General features: G+C 42.8%; 1 protein-coding gene across 3 annotated transcripts in view; it reads left to right on the top strand.

Moving 5' to 3' along the window:
• The window catches only part of cdh23 (cadherin-related 23), a 415,870-nt gene that overhangs the window by 335,676 nt on the left and 53,886 nt on the right, over positions 1-26,308 (top strand). For all 3 annotated transcript variants that reach the window (XM_062463257.1, XM_062463258.1, XM_062463259.1), the window contains 7 exons: positions 438-554; positions 900-1,124; positions 1,288-1,457; positions 1,578-1,715; positions 2,040-2,159; positions 9,841-10,018; positions 10,941-11,152. In XM_062463257.1, coding sequence (XP_062319241.1) covers positions 438-554; positions 900-1,124; positions 1,288-1,457; positions 1,578-1,715; positions 2,040-2,159; positions 9,841-10,018; positions 10,941-11,152 — 1,160 coding nt within the window. The remainder of the gene's footprint in view (positions 1-437; positions 555-899; positions 1,125-1,287; positions 1,458-1,577; positions 1,716-2,039; positions 2,160-9,840; positions 10,019-10,940; positions 11,153-26,308) is intronic.

Below are 26,308 nucleotides of genomic sequence, written 5' to 3'. Positions count from 1 at the left end.
CCAAGAGAGAGCTTTACAAAAGTGCATAGGTCACTGATCATAACAACGAGATGGCCCCAAAACATTGCGGGTAGCCAAACATGAAGCATACATTGTGAAAAGCAAATAAGTGCCAATGGGAAGAACCATGTAGATAAACAAGTTACAAATTAAACAACATGAACCTCAAAAAGTGCAAGAGTGTACCTGTAGAAGTCCCTCAATAAGAGTCATTGTGTTCCTGGAGGAAGCTAACATCAGGTCCAGCAAATAATTCCTAAGTACCGTTGTACTCCCGGAACAAGTGCGTCTTAAGCCTTTTCTTGAAGGTGGGGAGACAGTCAGTGTGCATTACATGATGCAGTAACATTTTGCATATTATAATACAAGTATCTCAAACAAGAATGTTTGCATTGTTAGATAGTTTAACATGTGTGTTTGTGTGTGTGCGTGTTCAGGTGCCGTATTTGTGCGTAACCCACTAAACAGAGAGCTGGTTGCCACCTTTGAGATCATCGTTTCAGTTCATGACAATGCCAGTGATGTCATCGATATGTCAGTCAGTGTGCCTAATGGTGAGATCATGCTCTTCATCTTTATTTAATCTTTAGTGTCACAGTCCGAATATAGATGGATGCCTCTGTGTATTTCTCCCCATTGCCTGATGAAAGTGGTTTGGCTGAAACATGTTTCCTGCTAATCCATACTATGTTTCCAAACATTTGTATATACTGTAGTTCATGCAATCACCTATATTGTACTAATCATCTCTTGTTGGATTACCTTAGACAGCATTACTGTCTCAGTACTGCCTCATTACTATCTCAGTTCGCCCTCAGTACCACATCTGTACTGTCTCAGTACAACCATGGTACTATCATGGTACTATCTTAGTACAAATCCTCCCTCCCGTCTGACAGCGAGGCTGACCGTGAACATACTAGATGTGAACGACAACGCCCCAAGGTTCCGCCCTTTCGGGGTGACCAACTTTTCAGAGAGCATTCTGGAAGGGGCCCAGCCCGGTACCACCCTGCTGTCTGTGTCTGCCGTGGACCCAGACAAGGGCCCCAATGGCCAGATCATCTACCAGCTACTGCACCTGCCCCGAGGGGACTACATCAGGCTGGAGGACCCATCCACTGGTACGCCACTGCCATTACACTTCCCCCAGTTTATTTAGGCTGAATTAATGGACTCTATCGGGGACACATTTTTTCCCCATATAGGAGCACGGCTACACTCGTACTCATACTATGTGCCCTTTTCAGTCCCCCTCCCCCAGTGACAGTTGTATTGTTGCTACAGGTAAGATTGTGGCCAACCGGACTGTGGACTTTGAGCAGGTCCAGTGGCTGAACTTCACAGTGCGAGCTACAGATCACGGCAGCCCACCTAGGTTTGTTGAGCTCCCCGTCTACCTGAGGATAGTGGACGTCAACGACAACAATCCAGTCTTCAAACAGCCCTCGTACCAGGTACACTCAATCCATACCACAAATAAACATCCCACCAATGACAGTACCGTCCACTCCATGTCAGAGTAGTTTGGAAAGCGGTATATCTGTGTTGATGTGTGTGCTCTTTCCCCTGTGCAGAAGCCTGTGTTTGAGAATGTGGACCTGGGTACCATAATAGTGAGAGTGAGTGCCTCAGATGCAGACTCTGGGCTCTTCTCTGTCATTGAGTACAGCCTTGTGGATGGAGAGGGCAAGTTTGGCATAACTCCTTCCACTGTAAGTTTACACCCGCACATACACCCGCTCTACTGCTTTTTCCCTGCCAAATTGACTAATCTATGTTGTTTATGGCACAAATGATTACATTTACATTTAGTCATTTAGCAGACTGCTTATCCAGAGTGACTTACAGTAAGTGCAGGGACATTCCCCCGAGGCAAGTAGGGTGAAGTACCTTGCCCAAGGACACAACGTCATTTTGCACGGCCGGGAATCGAACCGGAAACCTTCAGATTACTAGCCCGATTCCCTAACCGCTCAGCCACCTGACTCCAAATGATGATAACATCCCCTTCATCCTCCTCCTTCTTTCTCTGCCAGGGAGACATCTATATCCTTTCACCACTGGACAGAGAAACTAAGGACCACTACACCCTGACAGCCATTGCCAGGGACAACCCTGGAGGAAGCCCCAACAACAGACGGGAAAACTCAGTGCAGGTAGGAATAACCTTGCACTCACACCGACAGCGACAAAGTGACTGGACGGCATTCATTTTAATGGTCACTAGTAGGGATGGGTATCGAGAACCGGTTCTTGTTTAGAACCGGTTCCCAGTGAATCGATTCCTTGGAATCGATTCACAAAATTCCTTAACGATTCTGTTAACGATTCTCTGTGCCGTTAAACACTTAAAATGCTAAGTTTAATAATGGATTAAAAATCGATATGCTCAGTTTAATAATGGGACACGCGAACGTCTGTCTGAATAAACTATAAAAGTTTGCGCATAGACAGACTGCAGCAAACATGGCAACTAGGAAGAAGCGTTCTAAAGTTTGGTTGTATATCACACGACAAAATGACAACAATGCCACTTGTAACGCGTGTAAAAAGTCTATTTCGTCGAAGGGAGGAAATACTACAAATATGAAGAAGCATTTGAACACACAGCATGGAATGAAGTTACTGGAACATCATGTGTTCGATGCATGCAGCAGCGCAGCTAACGTTCGCGCTTCATCTCTAACTATCTAAGGTAGAGCTAAACTGCTCAAAAGTGATCACAACCACTTGTTACTGTGTGAAGCAATTTGCCTTTATTGTGTGTAGTCGATCTAGTTATCTTCTGTCCCGTCGTTTGAAGCATACATTTTAGTTCCGGCATTCGTCTCCCATTAGTATTGATCTTATTGATCATTTCACGTTATCTGGGCGGCGTGTGTTATCAGCAAACGTTCGCGTGTCGCATTATTAAACTGAGCATATCGATTTTTAATCCATTATTAAACTTAGGATTTTAATTGTTTAACCTTTTAATAGTCCTGTTAAATGTGGCTGAAAACGCCTAAACAACATACCCAAAGTACATTGAAAGCTGTTGTTGAACCATTTGGAGTACATGCATGTAAATGGTCTCTTTTGAAAGGTGACACTGAAGTTATTTCCCCTGTTGTTAGGACCCCTGTAAGTCCTACTGGTGTTGAGTAATAGAAGCTTGAACACAAGGAAACTGAAAGTTTCTATCTCCGACTAGATTTAGTTTTGAAAACAGAGGCCTGAAGAGGCCTAGAGGTGGTAGGTATTAGCTCATTTCAGAGCCAGTCAAAGCCAGTTTGAGAAATTTGTTTAGAACTAGTGTGTGTGTGGGGGGGTGAAGGACGCACAGACCTATGGCTGTAGAGGGGAACATCGATAAGAGAATCGATAAGGAATCAAATCGATAAGCAGGAATTGATAAGGAGTCGGAATCGTTAAAATCTTATCAATACGCATCCCTAGTCACTAGGCTACAGTGAGCGACATGGTGTGACAGGTATCTGGCTACAAAGTCGCCAGGACTTGACAACAAGAAAAAAGTTTACCAAAGTATAAATGAGCAGCAACTGACTCAAATTATGGTCAATTAGAGGGCAGATGTGTTCCTTCTATAGCCGATTATTTAGTCTTAAAGTCTTAGTTCCTACATGCATTTCAAATCCCATAGCCATGGAAGAGAAACTGCTTGTGGCTGTTGCTGACTTACATGCATCCCTGACCAAAGAATAAAATATAATGCAAGGAGGCAGATGAATGACAAATTTCAGCAGTTGTCAATGAGGCAAGCTAAAACTCTTCACGTGATTGATTGTAAATCATCCATCCATCGTCAAACGCTTATCCGGAGTTAGGTCGCGGGGTCAGAAGCTCCAGCTCTGGTCCCAAACATCCCTATCCCGAGCCACATTAACCAGCTCCGACTGGGGGACCCAGAGGAATTTCCAGGCCAGTGTGGAGATAATAATCTCTCCACCTAGTCCTGGGTCTTCCCCAAGTCCTCCTCCCAGCTGGACGTGCTTGGAACACCTCCCTAAGGAGGTGCCCTGGGGGTATCCTTACCAGATGCCCGAACCACCTCAACTGGCTCCTTTTAACACAAAGGAGCAGCGGCTCAACTCGGAGCTCCTCACCCTATCTCTACGAGAGAAGCCAGCCACCCTCCTGAAGAAACCCATTTTGGCCGCTTGTACTCGCAACCTAGTTCTTTTGGTCATGACCCAACCTTCATGACCATAGGTGAGCGTAGGAACGAAAATTGACCAGTCGATCGAGAGCTTTGCCTTCCTGGATTTTTGTGACAACGGCGCGATAAAGCAAATGATAAACCCCCCGATTCTCTGTCCATCCTCCCGCTCCATTCTCCCCTCACTCGCGAACAAGACCTCAAGGTACTTGAACTCCTTCAATTGGGGTAAGAACTCATTCCCTACCCAGAGTAAGCACTTCATCGGTTTCCTACTGAGAGCCATGGCCTCAGATTTAGAGGTGCTGATCCTCATCCCAGCCACTTCACACTCAACTGCGAAATGATCCAGTGAGTGCTGACGGTCACAGACCGATGATGACAGGAAGACCACATAATCTGCAAAAAGCAGCGATGAAAGCCCCAGCCCACCGAACCACAACCCTTCCCCACCCCGACTACACCTCGATATCCGGTCAATTAATATCACAAACAGGATTGGTGACAAAGCGCAGCCCTGGTGGAGACCAACCCCCACACGGAACAAACTCTACTTTGTGCCGAGGACCCGGACACAGCTCTAGCTTTGGGTGTACAGGGATTGGATCGCCCTAAGAAGGGACCCCCTCACCCCGTACTCCCACAGCACCTCCCACAGTATCTCCCAGGAGACCCGGTCATATGCCTTCTCCAGATCCACAAAACACATGTAGACCAGATGGGCATACTCCCAGGCCCCCTCCAAGATCCTTGCTAGACTGAAGATCTGATCCGTCGTTCCACTGCCAGAACAGAACTTGCATTGTTCCTCTTCAATCCAAAGTTCGACAATTGGCCTAACCCTCCTCTCCAGCAGAGTAAACTTCACCAGGGAGTAGGGATGGGAAGATTCACCGGTTTGCATCGATGCATCGGCATAGAAGCTCACAATGAGATCAAAAAAGTGTGCACCGGATACAATGTGGGATGAATCGCGATGCATCGTTTCTAACATTTTGCATCGGTATAATCCGATGTATTTATATAGAATTGTGTGTAGGCGAACACCACTTAGTATTTAGAAATGTGACCAATGATTTGTGACCAATAATTTTATATTTAGATAGAATCCTCCTCTCTAACTGTTTCTTAAGCGCGCTCTCATCTCCACTGCTGTCAGTGGCCGATTCTCGTCAAGTCTCTCGGCCAAGTTTCGCGCGAGTTGGAGGCGTGTTTGGGCGAGTGTTATCATGGCGAATTACACGTTCCTATGAATTGCAATAAATCCAAGGTTTGGCAACACTTCAGATTTTACAAGAAAGATGGGCAATTTGACAACACCCATGCAATTGGCAAAATATGTCGTGCTGCTATAAAGTACACAGGGAGCACAGCTAATTTAGGTAGTCACCTGAAGAGGCTACATGGTATTTGTGTGGAGACGGCTGCCTCCCCCTCGGATTCAGCTATGGCTACAGTTAGTGGCTAGCTCCACCGGTACCCCTAGCAAGAATAGGAAGCTATTCTCCGAGAAAAAACCCCTGTTGTGTACGACAAAGTAAGACGAGAGATAGCTGAGTCATTGAGAAAAAAGTAGGACGTATGAGTTCAATTTCGTGTGTGGTGTTATGACAGTGTTTACAGCAGCTTGTGACTGCCAGTAATAGTTTACCCTTTTTTACACTCAGAGAACACATACAACAGGAAAGAAGGACTGGTTTAAGGCAAGGTCCAGGCCTGATGTTATTTAATCTTTTGTCAGAGACTTTTTTCAATATGTGAAGTAAACCTTTCACTTGTTTAGTTAATTGATGATTTGCTGTCTGACAAAGAAATAAATCATTATGTACCATATTAAATTGCATAGCATCATATTCTTTTGCATCGCATCTCATTGAATCGCATCGTGTCGAATCGCACTGCATCGCAATAGGGGTGAATCGTATTTTATCGCATTAGTAGTTGTTTTTATATATCTTTAATGTATCGGATCGTTGGCAGTGCATCGAGATGTGTATCGCATCGTCCTCAGTGATGGAGATGCACATCCCTACCAGGGAGCTAAGAAGTGTGATAACCCTGTAGTTGGCAGACACTCTCTGGTCCCCCTTTTTAAAAAGGGGAGCCACCACCCCATTCTGCCACTCCTTAGGCGCTGTCCCACTTCCATGCGATTTTGAAGAGGTGTGTCCACGACACCCCCTCCACATCCAAAGCTTTCAGTATTTCTAGTCAGATCTCATCAATCCCCGGGGCTTTGCCACTAAGGAGTTGTTTGACTACCTCCCCCAGGGAAATTCTATATCATAGAGGATAGGGCTGAACGATTTCGGAAAATAAGATAATTGCGATTATTGGTAACACTTTAGAATAATGGTCCGTTGTTAATGAGTAGCTATGCAGGAAGTAATAGGTAGTTCTACATTAACACTGAATTTAATACTATTAACTAATATGTAACCAAGATTAACTAAGCAGTAAGTAATAGCGAATGTTGTACAACGGTAGTTCCTTGGTAGGTATTTGATTATTACTAAATAAATATATCCTCATTGAGAACTCCTTGTGAACTATGACCAATTAAGAAAGAATAACCAATGAATTAATAATCACAAAAGTAATGTCTAAAAAGTGAACAATTGTGTTTTTTTTACTCTTAACATGGTCATAACATTTCAGAAGCTTGTGCCTGAAATTAGTTCTTTGTGGAAACCAGTTTATGAATATTAACGTTATAACACGCCCCCCCCCCCCTCCCAATATTTGATCATACTGTATGATTATGGGACACGTCCTCCCCAATATTTGCTCATACTGTATGATTATGCGGGCAATTTAAATGTGTCTGCTATTAGGTCTTTCTGCAGCTCAGAAAATATCAAATCACGGCCGGTCCATTTTCCAAATCCAGTCGACTTGGCTTACTGAAACCTATTTGTACTGAAGTCCATGTCATGTTTTCCCTAAACTCTGGTGCAACGTCAATGAGTGAGTTTGGAGTAGTGATGGGCATTCCGGCTCTTTTTCGTGAGCCGGCTCGTATGGCTCAGCTCACTAAAAAGAGCCGGCTCTTTTGGCTCTCCAACGGCTCTTTAAAAAATACATGTTTTAACTATGAATTTGACTATGATAGGTGTGAAAACAATTTGAATTAAATTATTAAATGAAATCATACTCGACCGTAACCACATATCTTTAAAAATGCATTGATTTGTCATGGCTCTCCTCCGAGTTTTGACTACTCTCTGACTGTGTGTGAGTTGGCTCGGCCCTCCCTCATGCAGGATTGACAGGAACAGAATGTGAGGATGATCGTGTGCGCCTTTAAGCCTACAAGTATTTTTTTGTTGTTCTTTGAATCAGTAAATTATTTTAAATACAATTAAAATTAATTATTTCATAATCATTTAGTTTTTATAGGCTGTATTAATCTATTAAAAATAGAGTCGGCTCTTCAGATATGCGAGCCAGCTCCCGACGTTCACCTTCAAGAGCCGGCTCTTAGAGCCGGATCGTTCGCGAACGACCCATCACTAGTTTGGAGAGCAAAATCATTTGGCAGTGACACATTGTTAATGATGGTAAATATCCAGTATTTGGCTAACATAATCCCTTACAACAACGACTAGGTGAATTTCACTAGAATTTCGAATTGTAGAATTAGTGCAAATTTCGAATTTTAGAATTAGTGAGAAGTTTGTATGAATGGGACTTTTTACAAGCTAGCCGACAGCTAGCCTGGCTTTACAGCTAGCAACAACTGTAGCTAGCGTTTTGGGCCATGTTCCTGTTCTCTGAATTGGGTTATCTAGCAAGTTATTTTACAGTCATGCCATTTGTTTTTTCTTCCTTCATCATTTTCATCCCTTTGGAATTGCGTTGCTGTTGTATTTCGCAGTAGTGGCCAATGCTAGACTCATTATAGCGTGAGTAGGCCTATACGTTGATTTGGGTTAGCCATACTTACTTATTACTTATTTAGCCATTATGTTTGACTCAGTTTATCATCACAGTTTGTTGAATGTTTCATTCCAAAATACAGAATTTTTGTTTAAATGCTAGGTTTCATCATTGTGCCAAACAAAGGATGTTTAATTCAGACATATTTTACAAAATGCTTTATTCTTACATGCCCATGTGCATTTTTGCATTATGTAGGATTTTCTTTTACGATTTCATGGAAAACTTCCAGTGCATATAATAAAAAATGTTTTTATCCAATCACTGCAGTTGTTTTATGTTGTAGATCTTGCGTGGTGACATGTTAGTGAGGTGTTAACATGTTTTTCACTTTAAAATAATGGTCCACATCACAAGTAGTTCCTGCAGGATGACAAGGTAACGCTTGAGTAATTAGTGAAGAGTTATACTGGTTTTTACAATAGGCCTATAACAAGTCTAATTTTATATTTGACACATACGGTCCAGACATACATTTATGTAAGGCACTAGTGATATTCTAACAAACATTGTAATCTGGAAGATGTGGTTTTGCGCTTATCGCAACATAAATGCAGGATGCCAATTGTTGGTAACACTTTATAATAAGTCAACGCTTTTTGGCATTTCCAAAGTGTTAACTAATAGTTAATTAATCCTTTATAAAACATTTTGAAACATTAACAATACATTATTAAATAGTTAATAAGCTTATATTTAACACTATGTTGATCATTAATAAACACTTAAATATTATGGATTTTATTCATAATACAATTCATAAGGTGTTTGATAACTGCATTATCATACTTTATAGACATCTTGTTAATATAGTTGTAAACCAGTAGTTTAAAAGGTGTTAGTGGTACATGAGCTGGTATAGAAAGCATTAGCAAATGGTGAACAAACCATTTACATTACTTTTACAAAGCATGAGTAAATAACTAACAACATATTTACTTATGTCTTTAATTAATGTACGCCAAGTCAAATACATTATGTACACTAATACTTAGCAGATATCTTAACAACTATTTTATAAAGACTTACTAATGATGCAATTCTGATTAGTAATGCAAGTTCTAAAGCATTTACTAACTGTTAGTTAAGGCTTTTGCGTGACCTAATCTAAAGTGTGAACTATCTACAGCTACCAATCAGAAGGTTGCTGGTTCGATTCCTGGCTGTGGAAAATTAAGTTGTGTCCCCGGGCAAGGCAGTTCACCCTACTTGCCCCGGGGGAATGTCCCTGTACTTACTCTAAGTCGCTCTGGATAAGAGTGTCTGTTAAATGTAAATGTAATGTAATTTAATGTGTCTGTCTATATTATGGTTTTGTGTAAATTAATTTTAAGATTATGAGAGCCAATTATGATTTACTCTTTATTGACTGTTCATCAGCCTCACTATAAGGCACACATGCGCACACACACTCAAAGGTAAGATGACCTTGGCTCCATTTGATATTACACAGGTCTTCTTTGTATTCCTCTCTTCTCACAAGAAGGAAGAACTTCAATGACTCTATCAAACCCTCAAAGTTGTTTTTTATTTCAACTTTCTCTTGTTTTCTATATCTAATTCTTCAATGTTGTCGACCTTTGGAAAGGAGAGTCTTTCGTGAGGGACAGGAACCCTGTGTATCACTGAGGGGCATCATATCTTTCGTGATGAACGCTGTTACTGCTTGAGTAACTTCGTACATGAGGAAACATGAAAACAAACTAAGTTCAGCCCCTCCTTTATTCTCATGTCTGCAGGTTCTGGTGACGGTCATGGACGTGAATGATTTCCGACCTCGGTTCTCCAAGGCAGTCTTCAGCACCAGCGTGTTTGAGAACGAGCCCAGCGGAACGTCAGTCATTACTCTGAGCGCCACAGACCTGGATGAGGGAGAGAATGGCCTGCTCACCTACAGTCTGCAGGGGCCTGGCGCCGGTAAGAACCACCTGTAGACCACCCCTGATCCTGTAGACCATGGTTGGGCAAAGAAGATACATCAAAATGTATTTTAAAATAAGATACTAAAAACGTTTTTTAATGTATCAAAATTAACTACAAAATCCAGCAACCACATCATGTATCAAAATAAACTACTGTGTTTTTGTATTAAAAGTATTTTGATACAAAATATGAACCCTATCAAATACAAATAACAAAACCGTCTTTTTTTGTTGAAATACATGTATCATGAATACATGATACAGGAATCATCCCTTCTGTAGACCAGTCTTGACCACCTGTGTAACCTGTAGAGCACCTGTTGACTAGCCCTGAGACCACCATAGACCACCTTAGACTGTTTGTAGACCAGCCCTGACCACCTGTAGACCACCCCAGACCACGCCAGAATTTTGGAAGACCAGCCCTAACCACCAGTAGACCACCCCTGTCTAACCTGTCGATTGACCTAATCACTTGGAGAACAACCGTGACCACCTGGAGACCAACCCAGACCACCTGTATAACCTATCTAACCTGCTCGCCCTTAACCCTTGTGCTGCCTTCGGGTCACATGACCCAAAGGTTCATAATGAACCATCATTGTGTTTACCCAATTTTACCCAATACAAAAACAAATTAAAATAATTTTCTTTTAACCTTTGCAATGTGGGGGGTCTGAGACAGCCCAACGGTTAAAAGAAAATGCTTCACTTTGTTTTTGTATGCGGTAAAGTTGTCGCAATACGACGGTGGGTCACAATGACTGATGGGTCAGAATGACCCGAAGATAACACAAGGGTTAATAAAGCGTCACACTCTCTAAAGTCAGTAAATAACATCACACCATTGATCACCCCTCCCTCTCTTTCTCCTCTTTCTCTCCCTCCTTCTTCATCCCTGTCTCTCCGCTTCCCAGACGCGTTCTCTCTGGACCCAGATTCAGGCCTGGTGCGCTCCCTGCGTCTGCTGCAATCGTTTGAGCGTTTTAACCTGACCATGGTGGCGACTGACCACGGCCTCCCCCCTCTCTGGGGCACTGCCGCTCTCCACATCATTGTCATCGATGTCAATGACAACAGACCAGTCTTCGTCAGGCCCACCAATGGCACCATCATGCACATCATGGAGGTCTGTCTCTTTCTTATATGTACGTCTTCAGGCTGTTGTTACACTTCAGCCTAACTCACTCATGGTGAACTGCAGCCCCAGTGTTAAGTAGCCCCAGTGTTGAGTAGTCCCAGTGAAGCTTGCAGACCCAGTGTTAGTAAATCCCAGTGTTGAGTAGCTCCAGTGTTGAGCAGCCCCAGTGTTGAGCAGCCCCAGTGTTGAGCAGCCCCAGTGTTGAGCAGCCTCAGTGTTGAGGAGTTACAGTGGATTTTGCAATCCCAGTGTTAAGCAGACCCAGTGTTGAAGAGTCCCAGTGTTAAACAGTCCCTGTGCACCCTGCAGTCCCAGTGTTACTGGGTAACAAGTATACAAGTTGCTAACATATTGGATGCATGTGCTAACCATAGACTGTGGTTTTAACCTAGCTAAAGCATAGTCTTATTAGCTAAAGATAGATGATTTGGCTGTCATGTTTAATTTCAATTATAGAATTTCTGGGGAAATTGTGTGCTTGCGTCAGTTGCAGCTGGGCCAGTTTTTTTTTGTTTTCATCATATCACCTCGAAACCTATTGTTTATACTAATATCAAACATTCAGATCATTTTAATGAGTACCGTATTTTTCGGAAATAAAGCCGCGGCCTGTACCCCGATTTTACAGTTTTCTTGTGGTTGTGCGGCTTATATTTCTAGGCTGCTTATAGCCCATTTTTAGAACAAAACAGAAACACTTTCGGGGGTTATAGCACTTTTATAACCCTATTCAATTGATTTCACAAAACCGCATTCGAATTTTAGCCATGTGCGTGAAAGGGAGAATTACACCACCTGTGTGAATAAAGGTGGAACCAATTAATACAGACGTTGTTTCACTCGCTCTGCCATTTCCAGGCTGCCGTGAAATCAGCTAGTTTTGGCTTTAGAGATCAAAAGAAGTTTGTGAGCCACGCTTATGCCCCAACTCTTTGGTAATGTTTAATTTACATTTCTTTGTATAAATACTGCAGACTGAACCTAGCAGTCACTTTGTATTCATATTCCCTCGTGTTAAAAGTAAAGGTTAAATATAAAAAATGCTTCGCGATGAATCTGTAGCTGCGCCATTATCTTCTAGATCTTATACAAATTCCAAGAAGCTGGAGATAATTGAACTCGCTAGTGATTGAACGTTGATTATATAAATTCATTGGATGTAACTGCTAACAAACATTAACTATAAATGAAATGTTTGTAATGTTTATACAATACACGAAACAATTCAGGGCTCGACATTACAGTAAGGCTTGTCCGCTTGTCCGGGACAAGTGGATTTTTTTGTGGGGCAACTGGAAGAGAAATTTACTTGGACTGGACAAGTTAAAACTCAAACAAAATAAAATGCCATGTTACTTCACGTTATGTGCCACTCATTACGTCTATTTTACCGATTTTATTTAACCGAATTCTGCATTAACAAAACACAAAAAAGTGGCTTCCCCAAGATCTCTACAGACCGTGCAGCTAATTTAATGCTCAACACTTGAACGGGGGCTTATTACCGTATTATTTAATAAACCCTGCAGCGTTTATTAAATAACGTTCATTGTTGGTGCGGCGTTTATTCGAGGGCGGCGTTTAATCAAGTAAGAGAGATTTCGTGAATTGTAGCTGCAGTGCAACCATAGACAACTTTGTTGCTGGCATTGTGACAAATGAATCATGCAGCTAAAAACGCATGTTTCATTTACTACCGCTGACCTCCTTGTCTATTCTTTGTTTGTCTATGAGTGCGGCATCTCCCTTTCTCATTGGCTGTCAATTAGGTGTGCATTGGTAGTACAACCAGAGCCTGTTTTAAGGAGAGCTTGTCCACTCCCAATTAAGCCCCATTGTACCGAATTTGGTTGCAGTTCCACCAGAGTTCCACAGGGGGTGATCGCGAGCGAGTGCAAAATGAATGGGAGTCTATGGAGCTACACGGCTAAATTTGTCTGTTTCGCCTGATTGTCGTGGAGAAATCTCAGATTTGATTGTCGTTTTTGCATGTTCAACATGGATTATAGGTCGAAAGTTGAATGAACGAGTACTTATGTCCTTTCGATTTCTTACAGGGTGAGTCGTTGTTGCCCATAACACGCTAGCATTCTGCTAATGAATGCTAATTGGTCAGTGAAGGACTGACTACGACCAGAGATCCCGCTTGATGGCATCTGAAGCGGAATCAGAATGTCAGAGCATTAGCAACATTAGCAACAACATTAGCAAGCCAAAACTCTTTCTAGCATGTGTATTGACAAGGAGAGCCTAACCTGTCAGCTGTGTTGTCGATGCCTCGAGAGAAAAAAGGAAGTGACCAGAGCTTGCCGTAAAGCATTATCTCTGGTCGTACGATGTGTATGACGTCATTGACATTTTAAAAGGCTTTTTAGAACAGAAAGGCGACTTTTAAAAAATCTAACACCCAGCAGTGTGTATTTTTTTTGCCTCCCCTTTCGAATTCAGAATTCAAATTACTAGACAAAAAATGATATCCTGAGAAACAGGGGCGTCTTAATAGCACTTGATGCACCTAGGCTATGGACTTTTTTTTTCTTCATTTTTTGAGGCCCCCCGCTCGCTAATCGCACAATAAATTTATTTTTGCCCCCCTTAGGATCCGTCAATATTTGGACTAAGTTTCGTCTTGGTAGCGATTGAGTTGCTTGTATTTTCATTTACGTTCCGTTGCACGGTTTAGACTGAAATTCATTTTTTTGGGCAAAAAGTGCCATGTGCCATGAAGGATTCAAATTATTATTATATTCAATTACACAGATCTGTGTTCTAGAAAGAGTGGTCTGGAGTCGCAGAGGTCCGATAATATCAGCTTTAATGCAGCAGTTGGAAATCAACAAGTACAGAGCTCTGGGGTTGTCTACGTTTCCCTACCCGCAACAGAGTTTTGGCTGGTTCACGAAGTCCAACTCGCTATCTTTCCCTGCCCCAGCATATATATACAATGCAATTGAAACACAAGTATAAAAAAAGGGTTCAGCTTGTTCTCTCGTGCATCAGGGAGTTGTTCTTGCCTACGCGTCCCACCTGCTCGGGTGCCATCTCCACCCAGTTTCAAGGTTGTTACTGAAAATGAGGAGATAGAGACACAAAGAACAGCCTGCTTCCCACACTCAGTGTGAGACCCTATGTTTAAGCCTGAGCACACTTCTAAGTTTCATAAGACATAAGCACAATGCATAACTTTAATAAGAACAATATATTCTTTAGCCAACAAAGGGAACTCAGTGCTAGCCTACGTCACAACGTCAGCACATGTTAGCAACGACGCATGGATACAACGTGCATTGCTGTTGCACAGCAAGTATTGTATCGTGCCATGGTGTACTAGCAGCATTATACATTTAAGCAATTCAAGACTTGCATGTACAGTAAGTAATGTCACATTAAATAATGTATTTAAACTCAAGCTTGTGTGGTGCGTCGCTGTCTTCAACGCCACATCCTAAACTTTATGTCAAAAGAAACGTTTCTAATTTCCGGTGCATTCAAACAATCCCCTCAGTGTAGTTTGGCTAGCAACAGCAGCTCGGCTAGCTCACTCGTAGCACAATTCAGCTTCTCCACGCGGCTTATCAACTCGATTACTATTGATCAAAACAGAACGAGGGTTCGGTTGTAGCCCACGTGAAACATACTATTGAGAACATATTCGCTGACATGCATTGCACGCGTGATGAACACATCTTTTTTTTTTTTATTGCAGACTTTTTTTTTGCCTTAGGCGCTCGGGATTTGTCATAGGCGCTCGGGAAAACAGCTTACGCCTGGGACACATTGCCTGCGATCTGCTGCGACGCACCTGGAAGCGCCGCCTTTTTTCTTTCGGCGCCCATGTTATCAAATGGGACCGACCACACTGGCTGCGAAGCGCCGCGATTGCCTGCGATCGCAGGATGATGAAATACACGATATTAGTTGATATATTTGAATAAAAAAAAAAATATATTTTACTCTATTAATTACGGTGATTACGGTGGACTACGGTGAACATTTGTAAAGTTGGAGACTTTATAATTACACAATGTTGGTAACAAACGGCCTTTACATGTGGTTACCATGATGAAAACAAATGAAAATAAACGTATTGATCTGTTGAGCTAGCATGCCCGTAGTTGTTTTGTTTGTTTGAGAGAAACGAGTTGCCACGCGTTGCACACAACACACACGCGTGCAGACATAGCCTACCGAGCGAGAACCCCCAAGTCGATTTCTAAAATCAGCATCAAATGAATTCTCGAAGTTGAAAAGCACAGGGAGTTGTTGTATGTCAGCAACAATTTTACAAGGACAACGTAGATAAGGATCAATGCTGGGATATAGCCAATGCCATGTTTATGTACCATGTCAGCGTAAAGGAATGGTTAAATCTAATCTAAGCTTTAAAATAACGGAAATAAACTCTACAAACAACCGTCATGTATGTGTGCAACCATTTGTAAAGCTACAATAAAGGCAGGCAACTGTAGATTATCAAGCCCTTTCTCCTTGTTCTCATGCAGCTCAGGTAGCCTTAAAGGGGTCATTGATTGCAGAACCGAATTTACCTTGTCACAGTTGAATAACGACAGTTCAGTGGGTAAAATTGACATACAGTGAACCCCAAAGTCCATTGACACCTCTTTCCTATGCAAATCTCACAATTATTTTTTTTTGCTGTAAAACGGTAGGTTTTGAAAAAGCCAGTCTGTACCTTTGTCACGCCCCAAAATTTTCTGCGCGCTGCTCTGTGAACTTCCACAGAATTACAAAGAAGAACGTTTTTCTAGCATATTGAAAATTGACTACGGTGGTAAATGCAGTTTTCCAGGCTGTACAGGGAATGCTGACACAGTCTTCCCAAGGAACCAAACACTCTATGGGCTGTGATGTTTGTCTATGAGAAGATCCCTGTGCAGTTCAACCCTCAATTTGCTCGAACCATTTTACCAAGGACAGTTTTGAAAACCTGGGACAATGTAAAGCAGGATTTGCTATGAAGCTGTTGCTGAAAAGAGGTGCTATTCCGACCTTATTTTCATCACAACCGCAAGCTGTAGTATGATGTTGTCGCTAACAGTTATTAGCAATGCTAACGTATCCTGCCTGTATCTAGCATCGGTAGAATGTGTGATGATTTAGTTTATTGGCAATGGGGCTAACGTTATTTCATGTTCCTGACTGTGTTTCATTCAAATAAATAACCTGTGTTGTCATGTAAATCTACAATTCAAGATGCATGTTTGTCCAGATCTATTTTTCAGCAAGATAGCTAGAGCTAACTAAAGCTGAGTTGAATCACGATAGTTTGTTTGGATGTACAGCACAACAAAGGATGTACTTCCTACGGCAGCTGAAGAAATTCAACCTGCCAAAGACAATGATGGTGCACTTCTACACAGCCATCATTGAGTCCATCCTCACCTCTTCCATCGCCATCTGGTACGCTGCTGCCACTGCCAACGACAAGAGGGAGAGAAGGTGATCGGCTGCAATCTGCCTACCCTCGAGGACCTGCACACCTCGAGGACCCTGAGGCGAGCGAGGAAGATTGTGGCCGACGCCTCCCACCCTGGCCACTCCCTGTTCCAGCTGCTGCCCTCCGGCAGAAGGCTGCGGTCCATAAGGACCAAAACCTCACGCCATAAGAACAATTTCTTTCCATCTGCTACTGGCCTCTTCAACAAGGCCAAGGACTCCCATTGACATTCATTCATTATTTAACCCAGTATCTGATTGCACTATTGCACTTTATTGACCACTCATGCTGCTCATTTTATATATATTTAGGGTTCCTCCGGTAGGAGTGTTGTACCTACCCTTTCCGTTTTGAGTTAATGTAATGTGTTTTTGAGTTAATGTAATGTCGTTTCTGTAATGTTTCAATAAATCTCAGGCACGGTAAAATTGCTTTTATATACTTTAGTAAATGTATATGTCTTGGTTACAATAGTTTGCGTCTCATGTTAACACCGCCATATTTATTTTTCTTCTCCCGCTGCTTCTGCAGTCTCAACACCACAAACCAAACTAAAACGCCCTCTTGTGGACGAAATAAAACAATGTCTCCTTACAAACTGAGACACATCACATGTGGAGATATTCTAACAATTCTAACATCACATGTTATAAATCATGAACATTACAACCCTCCTTATTTTTACTCTTTTTTTTTTGTTTACTGTCCACATTATTCAAAGTCAGTGAGGTATGATGGGGGTCCTCTGTTGATCCTGACTGGGTATCTGCGAACAGGCGACTGTGACCCAGGGGGGTCGGGGGCTAGGTGTTCTGGGGTTTGTTCGGGAAGAATTTCAGTCCAGTTCATGACATCTTGTCCACCACTCATGCCTTTCAAATCACATGACTGAGATGGGTGATGTTTATATGATGGTATGGTCTTGAAGTGAGATGAGTTTCTGGTGATGACATGGTTGTTGCGTTTGGCTGTCACCATGGAACCTTTGACAGCAACAACCTTGTATGGGTGGGGGTTGTAGGCAGAGCATAGCTTACCTTCCTTCTTTTGACGACACAGGACTATGTCGCTCACTTTCAGAGCCGAAGGAGCAACTCGATGCATCCGGTCAGCATTTTGTTTCATCCTGTTCTTTGCCAGGGCATCTGCCTGTCGTAGCGGCGCATCAGTCAGAGACTGGAAGGAAAGAGGAGATCCAGGCAGCTTGATCCGAAGGGGCCTCCCAAACAGCACATCAGCAGGAGCCATTCCAGTTGAGCAGTGAGGCGTGGCACGGTAGTTGCGGAGGAAGGCGTACAGAGTCTGTTTCCATGGGTGTCCTTCAACATGTGCAGCACGTATAGCTTTTCCCAGGGTGCACATAAAACGTTCAGCCTCAGCATTGGCCTGAGGCCAGAGTGGAGTAATCTTCCTATGTCTGAAACCCAGATATGTTGCGAAATCTGCAAATTCTGAGCTTTGAAAGGGTGGGCCATTATCTGTTTTGACCTCCAGCGGAATCCCCAGTGTCGAGAATATTTTGTCAAGTTTGGGAATTGTGGCTCTGGCTGACGTGGACTGTAGAATCTCCACCTCTGGATATCTGGAGTATTCATCAATGACTACCAAGAGGTAATCACCAGAGGGGAATGGACCACAGAAGTCTACACCGACTTTTTCCCATGGTGATGATGGTAGCTCAGACATGCAGAGAGGTTCTTGCTTGTGATCGGGCACAACAGCCTGACATGGGATGCAGCCAGCTATCATGGTCTCTACCTGTCGGTCAATGCCAGGGAACCAGACTTTTTCCCTAATCAGTTTCTTTGTTTTGACCATCCCCTGGTGGCCTTTGTGTGCAAGTGATATTGGTCTGACTTGCAAAGAATGGGGGATAACAATCTTCGTACCTCGTAGTACAGTGTCATCAGTGGCGGTTACCGTCAGTTCATTTTCGATTCTATGGAATGATTTTAGCGCAGCAACATCAACTCCATCAGCAAAGTCCTGTTTCTCAGACAGCGACCCCCATGTGCCTCCTTTGATGAGTTGAATGACTTTGCAGAGAGTGGGGTCCGCGGTGGTTGCATTCTGAATGTCTGTTAGTGTCATAGCCTTAGGGACGGCGTTTGCAGTAACAAAGTTCACATATTCTTCCGCTTGTTGTTCGACGTTTGAAATCTCCTGAAAGATATGTGAAACATGTGCGGGGTGGCGTGACATGTAGTCCGCTGGGTTGTCCTTGCCAGCCTTGTAACGGACTCTGTAGTTGTAAGGCTGAAGGCGTAGACTCCAGCGTTCTATGCGAGCAGGCGGCTTGGATTTGGGGTTATTGAAAATCCATTCCAAGGGTTTGTGGTCACTGATAAGGGTAAATGGTGCCCCATAAAGATACATGTGAAAATGTTCGCAGCCCCACACAATGGCGAGAGCCTCACGTTCCGTTTGCGAGTATTTTTGCTGCTTGCATAGCTTATCACTCTGGCTGGTTCATGTGGGCCACTTCTCTGTGCCAACACTGCCCCAAGACCCACAGGACTTGCATCAACCACCAGTTCAGTGAGTTTGTATGGGTCAAAGTAGGTCATGACAGCATCACTTGTCAGACTTTGTTTCATTTTGTCAAGGGACGTCTGGTGTTCCTCTGTCCAAGTCCAGTGAACATTTTTTTTTGTAAGTTCCCTCAAAGGTTGAGTCATAGTGGCAAAATCTTTGATGAAACGAGCGCTGTAATTTGCCATGCCGAGAAGACTGCGGACCTCGCTGGCATTAGTTGGGGCAGCAGCCTCATGCAGCGCTTGAACCTTCTTGGGATCAGGAGAGAAACCACCATCTGAGAATGTATAACCGAAGAAGTCCAGAGTGGTTTGTGCGTAGGAGCATTTGGCCTTGTTAAGAGTCAGGTTCTTCTCCTTAAGTCGCTGAAATGTGGCCCTTAAAGTATGATCATGGCTAGCCTTCGTTCTGCCAAACACCAGAATGTCATCACTCAGGTTGATGACTCCTGGGATACCATCCTGGGCTTGCTGAATGGTATTTTGAAATACCTCTGCTGCCGAGGAAACTCCAAAACTCAGTCTTTTGTAGCGTCGCAGTCCTACATGAGTGGAGAATGTTGTGATATATCGTGATGATGGCTCCAGTTCCAGCTGATGATATCCACAGTTTAAATCTAGTTTCGAGAAGAATCTGGCTCCATTGAGCGCCTGTATTATATCATCTACTGTTGGTGTGAGATGTCTTTCTCGCTCAATGGCTTGATTTGGTATCCTCATATCCACACAGATACGCACTGCTTCTGGGTCTTTTGGCTTTGGAACAGGAACAATTGGAGAGACCCATGGAGTGGGCCCGTCCACCTTCTCTATGATGTCAAGTTCCTCTAAACGTTGTAGTTCAGCTTCAATTCGCTTCCTTACATGAAACGGTACTCTTCTGTGAGGTTGCATGACTGGAGGAACGTCTTTCTTTATGTGCAGCTTGACTTGAAAGTCCTTTAATTGTCCTATCCCGTGAAAGAGGTCAGCATATTCAGTGAGGAGATCACCCGTTGCATTCATCTCCGTTAGGTTTGAGGTAGTCATAGGCTGCACCGGTCGCTCTGGAGATGTGTGAAGCGTGTTAGCCACTTTGATTAAACCCAATTGACTGGCAGTGTCATAACCAAGTAAGCTGCCGTTGCTGCCTTGAAGTACTTGGAAAGTTGCGTTTGCGAGTCTTGATTTGGATTCCACCAGGGAGGTGAATTTTCCTAGGGTAGGCAGTGGGGTGCTTGAACCATAAGGAAAGATGGGAACTGTGCATTTAGTGAGTGAGGGCTTATGTCTCAGTCTCAGATATGTTGCTTCATCAATTATGTTTACAGTTGCCCCAGAATCAAGCATCACTTGTATGTTACAGTCACTGACCTTTATCTTTGCATGTGGGAGATTCGTTTTTTGTCGGTTAACTGTGTACACGTATTCTTCAGAAGACTCTGTGTCAACTGTACCTGCTGCCTGAGGTGTATTGCTGCTGCTTCCACTGGTGTGTACATAACACACTTCATGTCTGTCTCTGATGCCGTTTTGTGGCCGTTTAGAGCGACAACATTTGGCAAAATGTCCTTGTCTTCCACAAGCATTGCATGTTTTCCCCCGTGCCGGACACACCATTCCCTCACGGTGGGGGAAAGTACCGGAGCAGTTGTAGCATCTTTTCTTTCCCGCCCCTCTGTCCATTTCAACAGCCATAACGTCCTCCCGTGAATTTCCTTGTGCTGCACCCTGTCGTGTTTGTTCCATACCTGATGCTTGAGTCTCAGCAAGCGTCATGGTTCTGCCGAGTGACAGGAGCTCCGTCAACGTCATCTCTGGTTTATGTAGAGCCTGACGCCGCAATTTGTTGCACGTGCACGTTTGGATGATCATCGTTTTGATCTCTCTTTCGACATCTGGAAAATCACAAGTTGCTGACAAGTGCCGTAGTCTTACGTGGTAAGAATCGAGTGTTTCCCCTGCCAGTTGTTGAGCTTGCCTGAATTTGTAAGTCTCATAGGCGATGTTGATTTTAGGGGAAAAGTATTCACTTAGCTTGTCTCTGGCGCATTTATAGTATTTTGCTTCTCCGGTGTCCGGAAGTGTGTCAAAAATGTCTTGTACACCATCTCCAGCATAATGCAAAAGCATCGCACGTTTCCTCGTATCATCTTTTATATCTAGAGCAACTATGAAGTTTTCAAATCGCTGTAACCACTTCTTCCAGCGGATGGATGAGGTTTGATCCTCGTTGACATCAAAAGCAGGGAACGACGGTAGTGCAGTTGCCATGGTTGAAAAGTTGATCCTCGTCGCCAGTGTAATGTTTCAATAAATCTCAGGCACGGTAAAATTGCTTTTATATACTTTAGTAAATGTATATGTCTCGGTTACAATAGTTTGCGTCTCATGCTAACAGCGCCATATTTATTTTTCTTCTCCCGCTGCTTCTGCAGTCTCAACACCACAAACCAAACTAAAGCGCCCTCTTGTGGACGAAATAAAACAATGTCTCCTTACAAACTGAGACACATCACATGTGGAGATATTCTAACATTTCTAACATCACATGTTATAAATCATGAACATTACAGTTTCCCATTTGGGGGAGCGTGTCTTTGTATTGGGGGGAGGTGAGCACGTCATCCTATTTGGGTGAAGTTGATTCGTATTTGGGGGGAGTGTTTTCATTTGGGGGATGCACTCATATTAGTGGGTGTGATTTGCACTTAAGGGCCACCGTAGGAATCGCCTGATAGTGTTGGAGGCAGCCACATTCGGTAAGTCCTATTTTTACACATTTTAAGCTAGAATCAATGATTGGTTTCGTGAAAGTACACTACTCTTGAATTATGGTGAAGGTTTTAGCACTTTTGGACCTTTAGATCGTGAGTCTGAAGTGACGGAAAACCGAACTCGAAAAGTAGCTGCTGTAGCTCTAGCTTTTTTCCTCTGTGTTTTTAATTAGTGAGTCATTTTGCATCTCGGCGAATTGTTCACCAAAAAGGTCGAGGGCAGCCTTTAGGAGAAAAAGCACAGGCTCGCCTTGAAAAATGGGAATGAAACAGGCTCGCCTTGAAAAATGGGATTCCCCACAGACAGGTGGGGAATCCCATTTTTCAAGGCGAGCCTGTTTCATTCGTCATATGCCCTGAGAAAGCGACCTACGTTAGCCAGGCTAGTTTTGCCAATTTCAGTAAGTCAGGCTATTTAAAGGTCTCTGACAGTCAGAATCACTGTTTACAGGCAAACGTCGAGCTGGTCTTTGGTCAGATGTGTATATTGACCAGTTTAGAGCTAAATACTCTAGCTAGAGCCTGGAATCGAACCAGTGTTTTGAGTGACTTTGCTTGGGTCTCCAACACATTTGGATTCAAGCTGGCCTGCCCTGCCTGCCTGCCCCTGCCTTGATATCTCAAAAGATCACTGAATTACAGCTGTTTAAACTTCAGCCAAATCTTATAATGCTTGCCACAGGACGAATAGCTTACTTTTCTATACAGTAACTGACCACAATGGTTCTCAACACTGAGAATAGCTCAGTAGGCTAAGACAGTGCACTGCAAGGAGCAAGGTCACAGGTTTAAATCCAGCCACAGTCTTTTGGCCTGTCATAATTTTGATTATCTGTTTAGTTAAACAGGATGACATCATTCTGAAATACCATGTGCAATTTCACCTTGAAATGTCAACCGTTTCTTAACCTTTGTCCCAAAGCTGACCAAAGCTAATACTCAAATCACACAGTCGGAGCACAGCTCGATAATCAGCGTCAGCGCCCCTTGGGTACCCAGCATGCAGTGCGGTATGTCAAATAGGCAAAGACTTGTGGAAAATAGTGCGGTTACAACAGCCGTGCAAGGGATTTCAGTTGTTGTGTTTGTTCAGTTAGATGTTTGTAATGTTATTGTTTCTCAGTTAATATAATCTTGTTGGTCACCCTGATTGTGCATGTTGTGTATTTTAATGGGACCAGAGAGTCGGCTGCTGTACTGCTTTAGGCTATTCTCGCAAGGAGCTGAACATGAGCTCTGCCCTAGCCCAGTTGCCCACATGACTATTGTTAATTGTGCATTGACTGAAAGAGATCAACTCAAGAAGAGTTACAATATCTGTGGTTATTCAGCCATCTTTGGGAAAGTTTGAAAAGTGTACTGTGGTTAAAATGTGTGAATTGTGGGAGGCATGTTTTTGGACTATCTCTAAACCTCATGCGGCCGCCGCAGCATTTCTGCCTTGGCATGACCTGTACTGGGAGAGAGGGAAACAGCATGGATGGAAGTTGTGTGTGGGCAGATGTGTCTTTATATAGGGTGAAATGGAATAAGAAATGCAATACAAAATGGCTGAAAGGGGTGTATTTATGTAAATGTCCACATTGCCTCAATATGTTTGTGTCAATAAATCAAATAGCATTTTGACTGATGGTTTTTCAAACCTTATTGGCTTCGAGATGACATCATTCGGAAGTAGTACAATATGCAATTTCATGCAATTTGGCATTGAAATGTCAACTGTTTCTTAACCTTTGTCCCAAAGCTGACCAAAGGTAATACTCTGCCATTTCTATTCATCAAATCTCAACAGTTGGTGTGTAGCAGAGAGGATAGACAGACTGACTTGTAACCTTATGCTCATGAGTTCAAATCCCCATTCAGCCTATTGTTGTTGGCCAAACATGAAGAAGTTTTGCTCTCTTGTTGTCCAAGTCTTGATCTTCTACAGTGTACATGTTTATAATATTTTGCCATTTTGCGGAGGAACCCGCATCGCTGCTTGCAGCTATATTTTATTTTGTATTTAAATTGTTTTATTCTTAGATTGTTTAGTTCTTAGCAATAGTTAAACTTCTGTACCTTCACTTAATTTAAGATTCGTATATGTTTAGTGTTTGCACCTCCCTGCCACAGTAAATTCTGTGTTTGTATAACATACATGGCGAATAAACCGAATTCTGATTCTGATTTGCTAAGCTGTAGTGCTAACGTTACCCACCTAAGCTGATCCTGTTTGCTTGCACAGGGATCTTCTACGCTAGAGCTACGGTATAAACAAACATCATCCATGCCCGTCGAGTCAATGTTAGCTAGACTCTAGCTCATCTGCTTTTTATTAACGCTGATTTGCAAGGAATGCAAGAACAGGATAGCGAAAACACCTATACTGTAGGCATGTAAACTAGTTTAGCTTGCTAACGCAAGAGCATAGGTAGAATGTGTGATGATTTAGTTTATTGGCAACCGGGCTAACTCGTTATTTCATGTTCCATTCAAATAAATAACCCATACATGTAAATCTACAATTCACGGTGCATGTTTGTCCAGATCTTTGTCAGGTTATTTTTTTATCTAGCTAACTGAAGGTGAGTTGAATCACAATATACATTTACATTTAGTCATTTAGCAGACGCTCTTATCCAGAGCGACTTACAGTAAGTACAGGGACATTCCCCCGAGGCAAGTAGGGTGAAGTGCCTTGCCCAAGGACACAACGTCATTTTGCACAGCCAGGAATCGAACTGGCAACCTTCAGATTACTAGCCCGATTTCTTAACCGCTCAGCCACCTGACTCCCTATAATATAATATAGTTTGGTTGCTAAGCTGTAATGTTCTACCCACCTAAGTCGATCCAGTTTGCTTCGACAACAGAAGTGGAAACAACTAACGTAATCATTTCAAATGATATCTAGTCAATCTGTTGAAAACTGTGTTGTGTAGACACAATAGATTTATTTTTACGTTTTTATTTCAAGTCTCCACCTTCGTTGTTTCAGTGAGTGCTGTTAACCATGTTGCGTCTTTGCTCCACAGCTTCACTCGTTGTAAACCAACCAATCAGCGTGCTGCTCATCTATATCAGGAGCATACCATAAAAGGAGAAAAAACGCTAGGTTTTCCCGGGAAAATTTCAGAGGATGTATCGGGGGGCATAGAACAGCACCCGGGCCATTTTCACCCAACCAATGTTACATACCCTATTCGGAGACCTTAAGGAACAGTGTGAAATACCCCCAAAAAACAGTCAATCACCCCTTTAATCAGCGATTTGCTGATGTTCCCTTTTGTGCTCGTCCCCTGTTCGTATCTGCGAGCATGTTTACATGCAACTTTTCTTGACGTACGCAAATAAATGGGGTGCTAGTTTACCCATTTGTAATTGGTTTCAAACTTAGAAAAAATCAGGAAAAAAAAATATATTAAAAAGTAGTAGTATGAGCCAGGTTCGAGAATCGAACAAAAATTATTGGGGGAGATAGTTTTAGATATGTTGACTGGAGTTAATAGAATAAAAATGACCGGACGAGTCGGGTAGCAAATCGGAAATGCAATACCACCTACATCCACCGGGGCCGTTGCCTCAAGCCGAGGGATGGGGGTCTGGTATTTTCCCACTGCTCTTCTTGACATCGCCATTCGAACAGCTTTCACTTAATGCTTACGTCAGCACCATGCCTATGGCAACTCCCGAGGGACAAAACACCCTTGTCTGTTGAACATAGAAAGGTCTGCTACAGTAGGCTATCCTCAGGATTTGCAAGCTAGCTAAACTTATACTATATCTAAAATAATTTTGTAACACTGGATTTTGTCTCTAAATGAGTGACTTGGCTTTATTTCTGGATATACTATCCACAACCGAAGTGTGTTACACAATGCTGTAAGATCGCCTATACTCGTGCATTGCTTGATATTGTAGCATAATGCTCTTGGTACCCAGAATGCCCCGCGGCAAGCTGAAAAGCTACGAAGATAAGGGGATTAGCTTAGTTAGATAAGAATTGTTTGGAGTTCTATTGTTGTGTCCATTTTGTTTTGATATGTGGAATGCTATGGTCTGTAATTTAGATAATTTGAGAGTTCACCCTGATTTGGAATGTTGTCTAGTTAGATGGCTATCCAAGCTGTCTAATAGGAACAGTTCTTGAGCAAACAAACAGTCGCATTGTTCTGCTCAACGCTAGTCGGCGCTACGGTATCGTTGGCCCCGTTTAAAGTGCGGCCTATATTCCAATGCTGCCTGTACTCTGATTTACAAACACAAAGTTCCTATTCTGGTGGGGTGCGGCTTATAGAAAATGCGGCTTATTTTCCGAAAAATACGGTACTTACATTTTACAACTGATATTTCTGTATATTTAAAAAAAGTATGCATACTTATTTATGAAGATTGCATAGACGAAAAGCATATA

This window comes from Osmerus eperlanus, chromosome 6, assembly GCF_963692335.1.
Source record: "Osmerus eperlanus chromosome 6, fOsmEpe2.1, whole genome shotgun sequence".
Classification (NCBI taxonomy): domain Eukaryota; kingdom Metazoa; phylum Chordata; class Actinopteri; order Osmeriformes; family Osmeridae; genus Osmerus; species Osmerus eperlanus.
This window is presented reverse-complemented; position numbering and strand designations above follow the sequence as displayed.